General features: G+C 46.2%; 3 protein-coding genes across 13 annotated transcripts in view; 2 read left to right on the top strand and 1 right to left on the bottom strand.

Moving 5' to 3' along the window:
* The window catches only part of LOC113204169 (nuclear factor 1 X-type), a 165,067-nt gene extending 154,987 nt beyond the window's left edge, over positions 1-10,080 (top strand). For 4 of the 11 annotated variants that reach the window (XM_052267999.1, XM_026419216.2, XM_026419218.2 and 1 more), the window contains exons 6-14: positions 585-680; positions 3,848-3,991; positions 4,104-4,349; positions 4,850-4,936; positions 5,290-5,486; positions 5,832-5,952; positions 6,119-6,312; positions 6,395-6,755; positions 6,833-10,080. In XM_052267999.1, the coding sequence (XP_052123959.1) occupies positions 585-680; positions 3,848-3,991; positions 4,104-4,349; positions 4,850-4,936; positions 5,290-5,486; positions 5,832-5,952; positions 6,119-6,312; positions 6,395-6,755; positions 6,833-7,050 (1,664 nt within the window). In that variant the 3' untranslated portion in view covers positions 7,051-10,080. Of the gene's footprint in view, positions 1-584; positions 681-3,847; positions 3,992-4,103; positions 4,350-4,849; positions 4,937-5,274; positions 5,487-5,831; positions 5,953-6,118; positions 6,313-6,394; positions 6,756-6,832 lie in introns of all 11 variants that reach the window. The other 7 variants (XM_026419217.2, XM_026419219.2, XM_026419223.2 and 4 more) reach the window with 5 other exon arrangements.
* Positions 10,081-10,221: 141 nt separating this feature from the next.
* LOC113204171 (glyoxylate reductase/hydroxypyruvate reductase) lies at positions 10,222-11,770 on the bottom strand (the record flags this gene model as incomplete). Its single annotated transcript, XM_026419228.2, is given in 6 exon segments — positions 10,222-10,450; positions 10,535-10,660; positions 10,770-11,101; positions 11,177-11,366; positions 11,456-11,586; positions 11,701-11,770. Coding segments are annotated over 6 exon segments (971 nt in total), but the record flags the coding sequence as incomplete, so codon positions are not given.
* Positions 11,771-12,141: 371 nt separating this feature from the next.
* LOC113204188 (ATP-dependent helicase brm) overlaps positions 12,142-17,930 on the top strand; it is a 17,475-nt gene continuing 11,686 nt past the window's right edge. The window contains exons 1-16 of the mRNA XM_052267935.1: positions 12,142-12,345; positions 12,602-12,787; positions 12,879-13,058; positions 13,149-13,325; positions 13,437-13,627; positions 13,711-13,849; positions 13,950-14,111; positions 14,246-15,367; positions 15,459-15,701; positions 15,792-15,958; positions 16,047-16,235; positions 16,324-16,447; positions 16,524-16,730; positions 16,819-17,049; positions 17,181-17,351; positions 17,430-17,543. Coding sequence (XP_052123895.1) covers positions 12,331-12,345; positions 12,602-12,787; positions 12,879-13,058; positions 13,149-13,325; positions 13,437-13,627; positions 13,711-13,849; positions 13,950-14,111; positions 14,246-15,367; positions 15,459-15,701; positions 15,792-15,958; positions 16,047-16,235; positions 16,324-16,447; positions 16,524-16,730; positions 16,819-17,049; positions 17,181-17,351; positions 17,430-17,543 — 3,618 coding nt within the window. The 5' untranslated portion in view covers positions 12,142-12,330. The remainder of the gene's footprint in view (positions 12,346-12,601; positions 12,788-12,878; positions 13,059-13,148; positions 13,326-13,436; positions 13,628-13,710; positions 13,850-13,949; positions 14,112-14,245; positions 15,368-15,458; positions 15,702-15,791; positions 15,959-16,046; positions 16,236-16,323; positions 16,448-16,523; positions 16,731-16,818; positions 17,050-17,180; positions 17,352-17,429; positions 17,544-17,930) is intronic.

Raw genomic sequence — 17,930 nt, 5'->3', positions numbered from 1 at the left:
CCCCTCCCAGCCCTGCCCCTCTCCCCCCGCCGGGTCGGGGAAGTCCATTTGCAATTCTGAACTATATTGCCCCGGCAGCATCAATCAAATGTGGGCCAAAGAGGGAGAGGCCGAGAGAGGCCTGTAACGGCCCGCCCGTTGGTGGGTGTAGTAGTGTACAACACTACAGTGCGACAGCAGTTTGTTGTTTCTTTCTTGCGTCGTGCCGATGCCGACCACCGCTGGCGTAGCTAGAGGCTCAACGGACCTTATAGGAGAGCAGGGGACTCGGCAGGGGTTATACTCTTCATCCGCCTTACTGCCTCATCTTCCATCTCCATCCCACTCGGTGGAGTTGCGTCTGCTTCAATCTCCCTCACAGTCAACAACGCCTATATATGTCCATACTGCAACGAAACAGCCGACGAGATTTCTCGAAGCAGTCTTTTGGTAGAGACGGGGGTCTTCCATGGGGGATGGGTCGGAAATAAAAACTGCACAGTGTCCCTGTAATACATTGCTACAGCTTCCTCGAAGCTGTTTTATTATTATAATACTTATACTCTGCGGCGACTCTCAAGGTGGACTTTGTTGTTTGTTTGCAGGGTACTCCCACAATCCGTACAACGGAGTGGTCTGCAACAATACCATCTTAGCCACCGGCGTTTTCTCCTCCAAAGAGCTGTGGCGGCTGTCCAAAGGTGAGCTCCGAACCCACTCTACTCTGTAGTGCCTTTAGCTGTTGTAGCAATTTGGTTTTCTGGTGGAGGGCATAAGGATTTCTCCGACTGACTCCAATCGGCGCACCCAGTCGGGTGCAGCATCCAAAATTAGCCAACACATGCAAAAGTGATTAATTTCGCACGGCAATGAGTGTAACGTCACGATCCCACCAGACTCTAGTTCTCCCGTCCTTCAGCCTCCTGTGTATTCCTACTGCTCCCTTTACCCTTTCTTATTTGTGGCAGAGCTTTAGAGTGGTTCAGAGCGCATCGGGAAGCTGAAATAATCATGGCCGCAGAGCTTTAATTGTTTCATCGCACCTAATTTTAATGGCGACTACTTAACTGAAGGAACCGCGATGTTGTTTCCCCGCCTAGCAATCAGAAAAAATTGTAAAGTAACTGATTTTTTAATGAAAAATTTTGAGAACAATTTGAGAAATTAATCAGAGAAATTTGTGTAATTTTTACTTTTGAAAAAAACTTACTCCTCACACCCCTTACCCCGCCGCGCCGTGTTGGAGGCCGGGCGCACGACTTTTCTTTCAACCACGAAAACAGTGGGGTTCACCAAGGTTGGCCGTCGGCCACGTGCGGGGCGCGGAGCGCCAAGTGAGTCACAAGGCCGCCGCCGCCGCCCCGCCACCCCCGGGCCGGGAGCCGCCCCGCCCCGCACAGCTGATCGCCGCCCAGCCCTTCACCACATCACATCATTTCACTTGGTCGCGGGTGAGAGCTGATGACTCTTGACCGCCGCGCGGTAATGTCTCGACCGCTTTCGCGACGACACCGCGGCCAGGAGGAGGGTGCGCGATGGATCGTTACTCACTGATCCGCGTGGGGTTTGAGCGATAGAGTGCTCTTATTTTGCAAACCCGGTACAAAGTCGTTAGTTCGGGCATGTAAAAAGTGAAAGCTGCCTTCTCCTTCCTGAGAACTTTTTTATCGCTTCCTATTGGCGTCGCCCCCTTTTTAAAGAGCACTGTGAAAGACAAAAGTAGTTATAAGCCTCCACCCAAATTTCACACTTCCCTGGTAGTTTTTCTCGGGTGTTGTTTTTTACGTATGCTGTACGTATGCGGCGTGCGCAACGGGACGCGACGGGCCGCACTTTCCCCAAACAGCTTTGACTCTTCAAGATGGGGAAGCAGCGGCAGCAAGCTGGGAGCAAGAGAAAGAAGGCGCAGTAGAGCGTCTTCCTTCTATACCGGCCCGGGCATAGGCCTCGGGGACTTTTACATAAGGAGGACAACGCTAATGTCGTGTGTGCAATGGATGACGTACGGGCCGGGCGGCTCCGGGCTCCGGGTACAGCCCCTACCCTGCCTCCCCTCCCATTAACGCCAAAATGGCAAATGCCCCCGTCCCGTCCCTCCCCGGGCGCGGCGGGGCCCACCGGCGCGCAGGGCGGGCGACGACGGCGGCGGTGGCGGTGGTGCTTCGGCGGCATGGATTTCACATAAGCGGCAGAGGAGAAAAAGCCCCGAGCAGAGCTGCGCTGCGCGCCCCGGCCCGCCCCCCGCAGCCCCGCCGCGCCCCGCGCTCCAACACCGCCAGATTTCGCTGATGTCCTGGCTTTCCTTCTCGTCCGCAAATGGCGTGAACAAGCGGGGAGGGTAGGGGCGCGGAGTGGTGGTGGGGAAGAGTGCGAGGGTTAGGAGGGCTGCTTGTGACTGCTTGCTACGCGTTGAGTTAAGGGCGGAGGTGATGACACCCCTCGTCAAGGACCCACCTGGTGCTCGTCAAGTGCCCGCCTGGTGCTCCTCAAGTACCCACTTAGAGCTCGTCAAGTACTCACCTGTGCTCGTCGAGCGCGCACCTGTCCGTTGACCGGTCCCGCGCCGCGCCATGTGACCCGGCAGCCTCCGGCAGCCCGAGAGCACCAGAGGGGCTTAAATCTTCCGCCCGGATTGGCGTCGAAAAGGGATGGGGTGGAAAAGGACCCCGGGGGCATTTAAAAGCGATTCACCCAACTTTTCTGCCACTTTGCATAACGCAATGAATTTACGACTGTCGAAGTTGCCGCTCAGTGCCTTTGGTCCCCCTCTGCCCTCTCTCTGCTGTGTCTCTCGCTCTGTCCTCCCCTTCCCTCCTCACCCCCTCTCCCCTCATTCCCGGCGTCGGGGCGATAGATCTACAAGTTTTTATTGGATTGTTTGCGAGTTAGATACTGTATCGACGCCCTCTCCGCTGTCTGTAGTGCTAATTAAAACATTTGTCTTCCGCTTGTTCTTCGCGCGCGCGCGGCTGCCAGGACGGCGCGGGGGGAGGTGGGGGAGGAGGAGAAGGGGGAAGTGGAGGAGGAGGGTAAAAAATCTGGTTTTACATATAAAAGTATTGTTAGAGTGTAAATAACGTTGATTTATCTCCTCTGCGAATAGCGATACGCGGAGTGTAGGAGAGGACGGGGACGCGGGGCTCCCCGGCGGCGCGGCCTGGCCGGCTGACCCTCTGGCAAGCTGCGTGTGAAAGCCGGGCGGTGTTCCCGCGGGGCTCCCGCGGGTGTTCCGGGGTGCTCCCGCGGGGATGGTGCGCACTCCCCTCGGACGCGGCCGCTCCACCGGACAGTGCTGCCGCCGAGTGGCCCGAGTGGCCCCGCCACCGTCCTCCCCACGCATAACGTCCAAGTTTATTCGCCAACTTTTGGGCTGGAAGAGAAGGAGCTATGCATCATAAGAGGCCGACTGGCCCGGGCACACTCCACGGCGCGCGGCGCGCCTCCCGCCCCGCCCCGCCGGCCCCGCCCCAATAGACTTGCTAACTACCCCCGTCCCACCCCACCCCGCGCTGACCATCAAGAGATAACCCAGGTCCGCTATCGCAGTGACTACGTCGTTTTAAATAGGGGGGAGAAAAAACTGGGATCCGGGTGGAGCAGGAAAGGGAGAGGTGACGACACGGAAGTGAAAAATTATGGGGACACGCGGAGAGGAGGGGCTTTGGACTTTTAGTAACGAAAGGACGAAAGGGAATCTGCAGTAAAGGATTCTGATTTTTTACCATGGTGAAAACCGTCATTTTACCCTCCCCCTGTTTCCAGAAAAAGATATCATGGCTGGGATGGATATGGACACGTTACTTTGTACCTGAACGTTCCTGTAAGACGCTGTTGTGTTATCGGCCGGTGTGCTGTACTCCCATTACTGATGTTGCAGCTTCAATCATACACGGTCCCAACGGGATGGCTCCACCGGTCAGCAGCATCAAAATGGAGAACCCCGGCTACTACTGCAACAGCTACACGCCCCCCGCCCCCGACCACGCGCCGCTCATGACCACCGTGGCCTACAGTGAGTAAACCGCTCAGAGTTTAAAACCTTAAGCCATTTTCTTTCCTCCAGCCAGTCTTCCCTCATGGGATTTTTCTTTTCCTAACATCACTTTTTTTTTCTTTTAACGCAGGCCCGCTGTCTCTCCCGAGAAGTTCCCAAAGTCCCGGCGAGCCGAGGACGAAGCGGCTGAGGCGGCTCTCCTCGGAGGACGACCTGGAGCTGGGGGCGGGGCCGGGGGCGGGGCCTGGCGGCGGCGCGGGGGGCGGTGGTCCCGCCCCCAGCAGGGACAAGCCGCAGGACGTGACGTACTACTCCCAGAGCCCCGCGTCGCTGTCCTCGCAGGCCTCCTGGCACTCGGACGTCGACCACGGACTAGGTGAGCACCAAAAATGAGTGACTTTGATTTGACGAAGTATTTTATCAGTAAAAAAAGATGAAGTTCTGTTGACTTTGACTCCTAGAATGTAGAATTTCCGAGAATTCCTTTTTTTTAAAAAAAAATCTTTAGATTCTTTATTTTTTTGATATGAAGTTTTGAAAGTAGATTAGCTTTAGTTTCCTAGATAAATACAAATCGAAGGGTAGCGCTTGTAGTCTGGAAATGCTTTGAAAGTGTGTTTTATTGTTTGAGTTTAATGTAAAAGTCTAATGTTTTAGAAAACAACTTGCATTTATTAATCTCCTCCCCCTCCCTTTTTTGGATGAATCCTATTTTAACTCGTTTATACTCTTGTGTGTGCCTCTGCCCCCTCTCCCCTTCCCACTAGTATCGTGTAGTTTCGCGTGTTGTCAGTCTCCCCCCACACAGCTTGCTCGGATCGTGTGGTTTTATTTTGAGAGTGTGTAGTGTACTGACTGGCAGTGTTCTCGCTCCAGGCGGGTCCGCCGGGCCCTCTGGCTCGTCGCCCCATCTGCAGCTGAGCGGCAAGAGCCTCAAGCCCAGGCTGCCACCCCGCCGTGACGGTACGTCGGCCAGCCGGCCGAGGCACACTTATTGGTGGTGGAATCAGATGGGGTCAGATCGTTCACGTGTTGGCTACCGCGCGGTCGGCCCTTCGCCGAGAGGCGGGGGGCCCGGGCGCTCAGGTCCAAGGCGCGTATGCTCTCTGTGGTGTCGGCGATCGCCTTTTTTCTGCATGGTGGACTTGCTTTTGTGTCTGCATGTCGGGTGTGTCCTGCGGTGTCTGCCTGTCTTTTTTTGTCTATGTCGTCTCATCTTCCTGTCTGCTTTGACCTTTACCCACGCCAAACGAACCCCTGCCCCGGCCGCGGGTTGCCACTTCGTCCTCATTCAAGTCCAGTGTGTGGTGTTGCAGGCCTGCCCTCGCCGCACAGCTCCGTGTCGCTGCAGCACACCAGCTACTACTCCCACGTGCACCCCGGCCACCACCCCGACCCCAGCCAGCAGCAACAGCAGCAGCAGAGCCCCAACAAGTACCCCGAGAACGGACACGATACCTTATCCGACTTCGTCACATTCGTTTGCAATCAGGAGGGGGATACAGGCCAGCAGGTAAGGACATTGCTACCATTGTGGAAAATGGTGACAGTATCAACAATTGCAATAAAAAAACAGAAAGGAAAAATTCTAAACATTGTAAAAAAGATATAAAATTTGTAAAGAAAAAAAAACACTGAAAGTTTTAAGAATTTATTTATTTGCCTTCTGACAACCCCGTGCAACAACGCCCGATCTGCAAAATGTGACATCATAACCCTTCACCAACTCTCACTTGTCGTTACGTAAAAGGAAGGGATGGAGAGAATGACGATACAATGCGCAGATCGGGTTTTGATAGCATTACTATCGACCCGGAACCGTTTGGACTGACGCACGTTTGCCTCTCTTCTCCCCCAGGTGAGCAGCGGCCGCAGCCCCACCAGACTGTCGCAGTATTACAGCAGCTCCATGCTCCCACCTCCCCCACCGCCGCCCATGGCGCGGCCCGTGGCCATCATCAGGTCCACGGGGTCCTCAGGTCAGTAGCGCGAGCGTCAGGTCCGCGTCGGCGGACGGTGCTGGGTGGGCAGCCCGCCCGCCCGGCGCGTCTGGCGGGGCGGCCTACCCTCCGCTCCGCGGGCGCGCTCCCCGCACCAGGCCCCTAGGACCGCGTAGTAACAGGGCGTGCTTCTTGGTCTTTGCAGGCGACCTGCCGTCGGTAGGCGCGCACACGCCGCCGCCCGTGGGCTCGCACTCCCCGCCCATGGGCCCCGAGTCTCCCAGGGGAGGACGATCCGGGTCGCCCGGGTCGCAGGACCAGCAGTCCAGGTCCGTCGTCACCAGCCCGTTCGCCGTGAGCAGAGAGTACGCCTTCAGTCACATCCACCAGCCCGGCCAGGTGAGCGGCACTGGAACTGGAACAGAGACGCGTGCCTTGTGCGGTGCGAGCGCCCACTAACTGGCGTGTGTCCTCGTCGCAGCTCTTCAGCTACCCGTCCATGTCGGTGAGCGCGGCGAGCTCGGTGGGCGGCATGGTGAGCGCCTCCAACCTCAGCCTCCTGGTGTCCTCCCCCGGCGCTTCACGCGGCGCCGTCAACCTGGGCGCGGGCCTCGGTGGCTCGGGGCTCGGTGGGGCGGGCCTGCGACCGCCGACGGGGCCCTCGGGCGGCCCGACGGGCGTCCCCGTCTCGCTGAGCGGCCCCGGCGCACCTCCCGCCCGGTGGAACCCCGGCGGCCCCACCGCCTTCATCGGCCTCGAGGAGGAGTACGGCATGATGGCCCCCCTGCTGCCCGCGGGCGTGGCCGGCGACCAGCCCTCGCAGCAGACCCTCATCGACGACGGTGGGTAGCATTGAGTACCCTCGGCCTCGAGTCCTGCCGTCCTCTCCGCGATGCTGATCGAGGCTGTTTTGTTGCAGACCGGTACTTTACTGTGGCGCCGCCGCACGCCGAGCCCATGGACACCAGCCAGGACCTGGGGGGACCCGGGCCCCCGCCTCCCCCCGGTCCACCACCCCCCGTCGCGGTGCAGGGCCCCCCTCAGGGGGCAGGGCCCGGGTCGACGGGCAGCCACGGCTCCAGCGGAGGCCAGTCGCCCACGGGCTCGGGGCCGCCCACCCCCGCCAAGCCGTCGTAAGGGCGGGGCTGGTGGGGCTGGCTGGGCCCAGGGCAGGTCCCGGGGTGCGCGGGCTCCCTTGCTCAACTCTACGCTTTTACTCCCGAGGGGCCAAGGGATCGCTACGCGGCTGAGCCCCCTGGCGGAACACAGGACAACCCCCCTGCAATCCATGGCAGGCAACGAAAACGAATGTGATACGTTATCTAGTTGGATCGCTTGCTCTACTGTAGCAGGCAGTTTGTTGTTTATTGACTTTTTTTTGTTTCATTTTTCTGTACTTATTTCGTTTCTTTTTTTTTCGTCTCTTCCTCTTCTTGGTGAAGTGTTTTATTTTAAGTGGTGTAATTTCTTGTTGATGTTGTTGTTGTTGCTGGCCTGGAGACGAACACTAAGTGATGAACGCTCCGGGCGTTAGCCAGGGGGGAGGGGGAGTGAAAGGAGCTGTTTCTTGTTACCAAAGACTTTAGTTTAGGAGTAGGGAGTGAAGAACGGCCCGAACGGCCTCAAACCAAGACACGAGTCGGGCGTGTGGCTGTTCTGTTGTCATTCCCTCTGTCAGCCGGGGTCCGGGCCGGGCCTGTGCCAGAGCGGGCTGATGAGACGAGCCGCCGAGGCCCCAAGAGGATTAGTGCGCTTTCCTCCATTAAGGTTGTGATTTGTTAGGTCCTTCGCTTGTGCCGCGCCGGGGAGGGCTGCAGCTGCCTTCAAGGACCTCCAGCTCCTGGAGGGTCCCGCGGGTGGTCCTGGAGGCGCGCCTACAGTTCCCTCGGCGAGGTGTTGATATCGGACCTTCGCTCCGTGAACTGAATGCCGTAGCGGGTGCCAGCTTGGTGCACTTTGCACGAGGCCGGGTGAGGTGACCCAACTGGCGAATCGAGCCGACCGTTTGTTTCTCTCGAAAAGTCAACCCTTACGCAGGTGGCCAAGATGCCCGTTTGAGATGCACAATGAGAGGAAGACATTAAGATTGAGCCTTGCTGTCCATGGACCAAATACTGCGCATATAAGTAATTTTCTTTCTTTCAACCATTCACCGTCTTTGTAACAGTAAACACTTGGGAGAAAACTTTGACTCACTTCAACAGAACTGCTTATCTTACTTTTGCTCTGTTGTCGAAAATGTAAGTGGCAAACACTTCTTCAATATCCACTTTGTATAAATTGTATAATAGGGACATGATAAATTTTTAGTTATTGTCAAGTATTTATTTCATATAGTAGTATAAGTTTATGAGGGATTGGCTGACATAGTAAATTCCGCATGTTAGAGGAGATTATTTGTCAATTGACGATCTCCACAAATTTGTCATGTCCCTAGTGTTCTGAGATACTAGAATGTTTGCTTTTGAGTTAGCATGATTTTGTTCTTTGGTAAGTGATGTGGTATTTGAGTGAATATTTCGGAAGCACAGCACTCTAGTACATAAGAATTTGATACAGGGTGCCATTTAGACCCCATGCTGGTAGCCAGAACAATTTATAAATGAATGTGTAAAATTCATTTACTTTTGAGATAGTTTCAAATTGTTCATCTAGCAGGTACAACTTTTTAAGAACTTGAAATCCAGCTTTTTGTACTCAACATTATAAAGCTGGCAAAAATAATTATGTTCTACAGATGTGTATAATTGTCAGAATGGTTTGAAATAAGTTTTTCTCTATATCACAAAAAGATAAAATTCAAAAGAATTGAAAGTACAGAAAGGCTGGGACCTCTTGATGACAATTAAGTATTGCTAAACAATACTGTGTTAGGATAAATAATTCATATGAAGGAGCGGTAAGCGATTCGATAGCAACATCTCAAGCACATGTGACAAGTTTGCTACGTACTTAAAAAGTTGATTGTGTTCAATATTGTGGGTTGTGGATAATGCCCATGCCACTGTCAATTTGATTTGTTTTTATTTATGCTACAAGTGATTTTACTGTGAAGTGGTTTAGTCCGGCTGAAAGTAGATATTTGAAAATATTATTCATCTAGTTTTGCTATTCGTATGTATTGGTGAACAGTTAAAATTTAAATGTTTGAGTAATCAAAAGTTTGGTCAATATATAGTCATCTGTTCAAATACCCACAAAACATGATGATGATAGTTTCAATTTCTACTTAAGACTACCAGCAGACTGCCTTTTGTTTTGTAAATTAGTTCGTAGTTCTGAGGGTAGGGGGCTATAAGCCTAGGGCTATGAGTCTTGCCTATGCATAACAAAAAGTAATGTGTCAACCGTTGTAAATATCAATTAAATAAATATTTGGTGGGCACTATATGAATTTGTTGAATGTATTTGGTCTTCCCTCAGATCCTGCTGCTTTGTGGGTATAAGTGGTACATTGCTCACGTGTTTGTAAATACAGCATATATAATTTGTAATATTATCTTAGATAGTGAATAGATCTCATTTTGTTTTTTCTTGATGAGGCTGAGCTTGAAAGCTCAAACAAGCCTTCAGCTAATAGAAAAATGACTGCAAAAATAACTTACAGGATTGAATCCTGAAATTTGTCTCCTAGTAACATCTTTTAAAGATTTTCAATATAATGTAAGCCTATTTTACTTTGTAGTCCACTTGAAATTGAGCGATCTCAGGTTGGCTTTTTTTTTCTGTCTGTCCGTCTGTAGACTTCCAGTGATCATTTTAGTCACTAAATTTTTTAATGTTGCACCAGGAGGTTTCCTCGTGAACTGGTTTGTCTTTGCTGTCACAAGGACATGCGTTTGTGATTAGTGAAGTCATGCTCAGAAAATCAAGAATAGTAAATTGAAAGTTCTCAATATTTTTTTCAAATAAAGAGAAGTACCACTTCACAGTTGTCACAACAGATTTACTAGTTCAATATTTGTTATCATTAGTGCCATGTACAGAACAGCATAAGTTCTATGTGAGTGGGAGTACCACCATTAGACTTTAGGTCTAACAGTTTTGTAAATATACAGCTATTATAATTTAGATTTCAGAAATCTTTGTTTTTTAATATATAGTTTATGTTTGTTATTTTCCCGTTTTGTCATAATGAATAAACTATGTGCAATGTATCATTTATCATTAGCTGAAGGTATTTTGGTGAGCAGCTCCTTCATCAAACAGTTAATATTTAATTGGTGAATTAAGAGACTTTTAAGCACTCATCCATGCTTTTAAGCATCTCGAGACTAAATAAATGAGATAAAATCGCCTGCACAAATATTAATTTTCTTATTTATTTCATTGGAAAAAATATTTATAACAAATACAAAAATGGAATTTTAAATATGCAGTACATTGACATGAGACACAACACAAAGACTTTGATACTATAGCTTCAGTTCAGCAGGCATTGGCTTATTCTCCAATGCAGTCAATATATTACGGGCAGTAAGTTCTGCCATGTCATTACGAGACTCAATTCCTGCACTGCCAATATGTGGGATAACAACTGAAAATTAAAGCATGAATGAACCATACACAAAGTCATCTTTACTTGAAATTATTCTTAAAGGAGAAATTAGTGTTAACATACCACAGTTTGGTAGCGAAAGAAGACGGTGATTTGAAGGAATAGGTTCAGGAGTCATAACATCTAAACCAGCACCTCGAATTACTCCAGTCTCTAAGGCTTTTATCAGTGCGTCTTGATCCACAACACCTGTTTACATGGGATCAAGATGTAATTATGAAAAAAATAATATTATGGCAATATTATGACAATAATTCAAATTAAAATTTTGTTCAAATTGAAGATACATTCTGCTTACCACCACGGCTTGTATTCACAAAAATAGTTGACGGCTTCATCAAGTTGAACAGCTTTTCGTTGAAAAAGTGCTTTGTTTCGGGGGTCAGCGCCAAAGCACAAATTACAAAGTCACATTGAGGTAGCATTTCTTCAATAGGCAAGCGAAGTGCCCCAATATCGGAAGCCTCTGGATGATCTTTTCGTCCAGAGTACAAAAATTGCTTCACCCCAAAACCTTTCAGTAATCTAGCTGTTTCTTGGCCAATACGTCCAAAGCCTACTATACCAACAGTTTTGCCTCTAATGCTGGGTCCGCACATCCAGGAAGGGGACCAGGAAGTCCAACCACCACTGACAATCATAGTTATATTAAAAGCAACATTCTGTGTATCAAGGTACTGAAACACCAATGCAGTTGTTACCTACGTAAAAATTTCTCTATGCGCTTCAAAAAGCCTTCTTGATGTTGCCAAAAGAATGCCAACTGTTAGCTCTGCTACAGCATAAGTTAAAACATCAGGGGTATATCCAACTTTAATACCTCTCTTTTTAGCCTCTTCTAAATCAATGTGCTCGTAACCCACTGACATGGTTGCAACTACTTTTAAATTTGATCCTAAATACAACAGTAGAAAATGATTCAGTTAGGACACAACAAAGCCTCAAATGTAAGCAAGGAAAGCAGAACTGAAGGAAGATAATAACCTGCTGCATCAAATACATCCTTATCAATTTTATCCGCTATGTTACAGAACAATGCATTTTTTCCAATGATACCCTTTAATAGCTCATCACGAGGTGGAGCTATATTTCCCGTCCATAAATGAACAGAACATCTGAAATGACAATTAACAAATAGTACAGAAAGGTAGAAAAACAAGGCATCAAGATTGATTCTCAGCAGAAAAGGTAGCAGAAGATAAAGACAGCTATAGCTATCTTTCTCTTACTTTTCTTTCAGTAGGTCTATACCAACAGCAGGAACATCAGGCCTAGTCACATATACGGATGGTCTCATAATTGAATAACGTCGACAATGGTGCAAATGTCGTAAAGTCTGAAGAAATTTCAATTGAGTCCCGCTGCTCAAAACCATTCTCAAAATAATCTCTCACTCACTCACTCCCTCTTCACTTCTCACTTCCCTCCTCCCCTCTCCTGACCTTCAAATATTCCCTGAATATTTTTTAGTGCTACCAACCCCAAAAAAGAAAATTAACGCTTTCAACCCGGGCAGCAGAAAGGGAATACCAGAAATGTTTTCTTTGTATAATGGTTATCATATTTAAAGTAATAGTCAATACGCTCTGATCCGAATTTACTGATATTTATTTGTGTCATTGTGCATTTTTCACAAGATGAGTTGTTCATATTCATCCCGACTTCAGCAGCGCCCTCTGGTGAATGTTTGTGTTTGCAGAGCGCGTCAAAACCAGTAGAAGTTAACCTCACATTTCAAACGTCCTTTTCAGATTGTTTTTATTTATCTTGACTCTTCATAGTTTTTCTTAGTCTGGAAATTGACGTTTACTCATCTTCCGAAGTGAAGCAATTGAGTCGGTCATGATTTGACCCCAACCATGATTTTAACAAAGGTCAGTTTAAACTCTAGAATTGTTCTCTAGCGTCGGCATCTTGTCAGTAGAAAAAATAATTTCATGTTCACGAACGTTTATTATGATTTGTCGATGAGGTCATCCATGATTTTCATGAGCAAATTTTTGACTGTATTTTCTACGAGGAAAGACGATTTGGAATAAACTTTTTTATAATCTAGAATTTCTGGAAGTGAGCTCTCCCCTCCACTTCTGATGTCAGCATTAATACTTTCTTTTTTGTTTGTATTTTCAGGATCTTGATTCAGGTGGCCCAGCTGGACTACCTGGTAGTATCCAAGCAGGTACCTCAGGCAACATGAGTGGAAATATCCCTAATGGCGGTGTTAATGGAATTTCGAATGGTTTACACGATGTTCCAGTCAACCCATCCAATGGTGATTCAATCAGCACTGTTGCACAACCAGTTTCCACCACCAAGGTAAATTGTCCTCCACTCTTCTTGTGTTTTTCTTTTAAATAGAAAACTCTTTCGGATGTTAATGCTCTACTTGTATATTAACTTATTCCAGGCATCAAAGGTTAGCCATGAAGAAACACTCAAAGGGATTGAAAATGCTATTGAGGCACTGGAACACAAAGGCTTACAAACTGATCCTCGATACCTCCAGCTTGTTGCACTGAGAAATTTCCACCTCTCTGCATGCCCTCCTCCTACAGTTACACCTTCTTGTGATTCACCTGCTCCTCAGGTTAGTATTCATTTTGTAAAATGTTCTCTGTCTGATATTTCAAATAGATTTATCTTCTTAAATAATGACTTAATATTTTTCTATTCATAGTTTAAACTGACTGCCAGCCAGCTAAATCAATTGAGAACACAATTTATGGCATACCGGCTTTTAGCTCGGAATCAACCACTCACCAGCTCTCTTGCTATGGCCATTCAAGGAAAAGGGCCACTTCCTCCTGCAAGCTCACTTTCAGGATCTCTAAGTGAATCGTTACCTCCTCTTCCAGTAAGACTTTATGCGCTCGCCGCTCCCTATATTTACTCACTATGTTGTATGACTTTTTGCTACCCAAGTAATTGTCTAATTGTAATTGTAATTATCATTTTTTTGTAACAGACTCCGTTACCATCATCTATTCCATCTCAACCTCATACTCAAGTGGTCTCAGGGCAGCCTGTACCTCAAAATGCCCAGCAACAACAGCAGCAGCATGCTGCACAACAAGCTGCTATGAGAAGCCGTGTAACACTTATAACAAAGCCTCCAGGCCTAGATCCTGCCATCATTCTTCAAGAAAGAGAAAATAGGTCAGCAATTAACTCTTAATTAAATTATTCTCCTTGTTTGTTCTTGTATACCATTTTACTCAACAGTCAAATTTTGTTTCCAGACTTGCTGCTCGTATAGCTTTACGAATGGATGAACTAAGCAACCTACCTACTAACATGGATGAAGATTTGCGTGTGAAAGCTCAAATTGAACTCTTAGCTTTGCGATTGCTAAACTTTCAGAGACATTTACGGTCTGAGGTTAGCAATGTGGTCAAAACACTTTAAAATATTCCTGCTTTTTTTTTTATCAGTTTTTTTTTTTTCATTATTTTATCTAACACCAATAATTATTTTGCAGGTTGTTGCCTGCACCCGTAAAGATACTATGCTTGAAACTGCTGCTAGTATAAAAACTAATAAGCGCCCTAAGAGACAAGGTTTAAGGGAGGCTCGTGCCACTGAGAAACTAGAAAAACAACAAAAGGTGGAAGCTGAACGTAAAAGGAGGCAGAAACATCAGGTTTGGGAAACTTTGTGCTCATTTTTTTTTTTTTTTTATTGAAGTACTGTAGCAAATACAATTGGTGAAGGTTAACGGTTTTCTTGTTTTTCTGTTTGTGACCAGTTCATTATAAACCACCTTTAATTTTACAGGAGTATCTCAATGCAGTTTTGCAGCATGCCAAGGATCTTAAAGAGTTCCACCGCAATAACCTTGCTAAAATTCAACGTATTAATAAATCAGTTGTGGGTTATCATGCAAATGCAGAGCGTGAACAGAAGAAGGAGCAAGAAAGAATTGAAAAAGAACGTATGCGGAGGCTCATGAACGAAGATGAAGAAGGTTACCGTAAATTGATTGATCAGAAGAAGGATAAAAGATTGGCATTCTTGCTGGATCAAACTGATGAGTACATCATGAATCTCATGAATCTTGTTAAAGAGCACAAGGCAGAACAGGCTAAAGTTCAAAAAGAACTTAAGGAACAAAGAAAACAAATGCGTAAGAAAAAGAAAACCAAAAAACGGAAGAATGATGATTTAGATGACGACTCCTCTCAATCAGAAATGAGAGTAGCAGTTCTGGATAAAACTACTGGTACTGTTCTCTCTGGAGAAGATGCACCTATGGCTTCTGAGCTCCAGCAGTGGTTGGAGGAACATCCAGGTTGGGAAAGATTAGACGATAGTGATGAAGAAAATGAAGATGATTCCGGTTCCTCTGATGAAGAGCAGCAAGATGATGAGAGCAGAGATGATCGGATATCTGATGATGACAAAGCTAAGCAAGTTATTCTGAAAGCCAAAACTGAAGATGATGAGTACAAGTCATCAGCAGATGGTCAGACCTACTACAGCATTGCCCACACAGTGAATGAGAAGGTTACTCAGCAGGCATCCATCATGGTGAATGGCAAACTGAAGGAATACCAGATTCGTGGTTTGGAGTGGTTGGTATCCTTGTACAATAACAATCTGAATGGAATTCTTGCTGATGAAATGGGTTTGGGCAAGACTATCCAAACCATTGCTTGCATAACTTATTTGATGGAAATTAAAAAAGTTAATGGTCCCTACCTCATCATTGTCCCTCTATCGACCATGTCCAATTGGGTACTTGAGTTTGAGAAGTGGGCGCCTTCTGTGCAAGTGGTTGCATACAAAGGTTCCCCTGCTGTCCGACGAGACTTACAAAACCAGATGAGAGCATCTAAATTTAATGTTCTCATCACAACTTATGAGTACATCATCAAGGATAAATCAGTTCTGGCAAAGGTACTTTTTTTTATCTACCTCTCTCTCTTCCTCACCTGCCTCTTATATTTAAAGCTTCAATTCCATATTATAAATAACCAATTTCTTTCAGTTGCATTGGAAATTCCTCATTATAGATGAGGGGCACAGAATGAAAAATCACCATTGTAAACTTACACAAGTTTTGAACACCCACTATGTTGCTCCTCATCGGCTGCTACTGACTGGTACCCCACTTCAAAACAAACTTCCTGAGTTGTGGGCTTTGCTCAATTTTCTTCTTCCTTCAATATTTAAGTCATGTTCCACCTTTGAGCAGTGGTTTAATGCCCCATTTGCTACTACTGGAGAGAAGGTAAGACTCTTTGCTTTAAACTGCAATCATTGAATGACTCTTTCACCTCCTAGTTTCCTTACAGTTTCTGTTTTGGTTTCTGATTTCCAGGTAGAGTTAAATGAAGAAGAAACTATTCTCATCATCAGACGTCTTCACAAAGTTCTTCGTCCCTTCCTCCTGCGGCGTTTGAAGAAAGAGGTTGAGTCCCAATTACCTGACAAGGTTGAATATATCATAAAATGTGATATGTCTGGTCTGCAGCGCGTATTGTACAGGTTAGCCATTTATTTTATTATAAATATGTACATCTTCCAACCATCAGAATTTAGATTACATTGTAGCTTTTTTCTTCTATCTTCTCAGGGTAATGCAGACACAAGGTGTTATGTTGACTGACGGCTCTGAGAAAGGAAAGCAAGGCAAAGGAGGTGCTAAGGCTCTAATGAACACTATCATGCAATTGCGGAAGCTTTGCAATCATCCCTTTATGTTTCAACATATTGAAAAAGCTTATTGTGAGCATCATGGACAACACAGCGGTATTGTAACGGGGTATGTACTACATGACACTTCATTCGCATGGTGATTCTGCATCTTGTTTTAATTTATTGTGGATTTATTCATTTTGTTTTGTTTGAAGTCCTGATTTATTCCGAGCATCAGGCAAGTTTGAACTCCTGGACCGTATTCTTCCTAAACTGAAAGCAACAAACCATCGTGTTCTAATGTTTTGCCAAATGACTCAACTAATGACAATTTTAGAAGTAAGATCCCATCCAGTTTTATGCTATCATTTACACCCAAAAGCTAGACGTTTACAATTTTTATTTTATTTTTTAGGACTATCTTAGTTGGCGTGGGTTCCTTTACATGCGCCTGGATGGTACTACCAAAGCAGAGGATAGAGGAGACCTTTTAAAGAAATTCAATGACCCTGCGTCCGAATATTTCCTTTTCCTTCTGAGTACCAGAGCTGGTGGTCTTGGTTTGAACTTGCAAGCTGCAGATACAGTTATTATTTTTGATTCCGACTGGAATCCTCACCAGGTATGTTTTAAGGGAATCATTATGTGACTAAAACAAGCCTTGTTCTTCTTTTATGTGTTGTTTTTCCTTTTTTTATGTGTTGCTGTAGGATTTACAAGCCCAGGACAGAGCCCATCGAATTGGGCAGAAGAATGAGGTAAGAGTCCTACGTTTGATGACTGTCAACTCGGTGGAAGAAAGAATTTTAGCTGCTGCCCGATACAAGTTGAACATGGATGAGAAGGTAATTCAGGCTGGCATGTTTGATCAAAAGTCCACTGGATCAGAGCGACAACAGTTCCTTAACACCATTCTTCATCAAGACGATAGGGAGGATGAGGTAAGATTAGCCTTTTATCCCCCAAATTTAAGTTTGTTTTTTCTTTATGAATAGAACATTTTATTAACACATTTTTCTTTAACAATTTGCTCTTATCTAAATACCCTCTTCTGTTTTCAATATTTTCATAGGAGGAAAATGAAGTTCCTGATGATGAGGTTGTTAATCAAATGATTGCCCGCCATGAGAACGAGTTTGACCTCTTCCAAAAAATGGATATTCAAAGAAGAGAAAGTGAAACACAGAGTCGTCTTATTCAAGAGTCTGAACTCCCTGATTTCCTAATGAGGGATGATGAAGAAGTAAGATTCAGTTTAAATTCCTATTGAAATTTTTTTGCCTTGTGCAGGTTTTTTAAAAAAATTGTTTTATGTCTCTAGGTTGAGAATATATGTGAAGAAGAGGATGAGGATACACAAGAACTTGGCAGAGGATCTAGACAGCGAAAAGAAGTTGATTACACTGACAGTCTGACAGAGCGGGAATGGTTAAAAGTAAGCTTTTCGTTTTTATTGTTACCAGAGACAGGTAAATTTCGCGATGCGCGAAATCGCGAAATTTGCTCAAAAGCTCTAAAACGTTAAGATTTAAGTTTGTGATGAATTTCCACGTCGTTTTAACGCGAAATTCGGCCGCGACAAAACGCGAAATTGGACTCTAAACGCGAAATTGGACTCAAAACGCGAAATTCGCGATTTTCTCGCGAAATTGCCTTGTTTTTGGCGAAATTCGTCTGAAATTGCGTTAAAAGTATGTTTTCCCTTCACTCTAAGCAGTTTTACCAACTATAGTCAGGTTTTGACTTTGACTATTAACATTAATATTTGTTGTTGATTTTAATTTATAAGTGTGATTTACACTTACTTCAATTGTATTTTCTA

This window comes from Frankliniella occidentalis, unplaced genomic scaffold (assembly GCF_000697945.3).
Source record: "Frankliniella occidentalis isolate FOCC.00 unplaced genomic scaffold, Focc_3.1 Scaffold4, whole genome shotgun sequence".
Taxonomy (NCBI): Eukaryota; Metazoa; Arthropoda; class Insecta; order Thysanoptera; family Thripidae; genus Frankliniella; species Frankliniella occidentalis.
The sequence above is the reverse complement of the archived record's forward strand: the minus strand, read 5'-3'. Positions and strand labels throughout refer to the sequence as shown.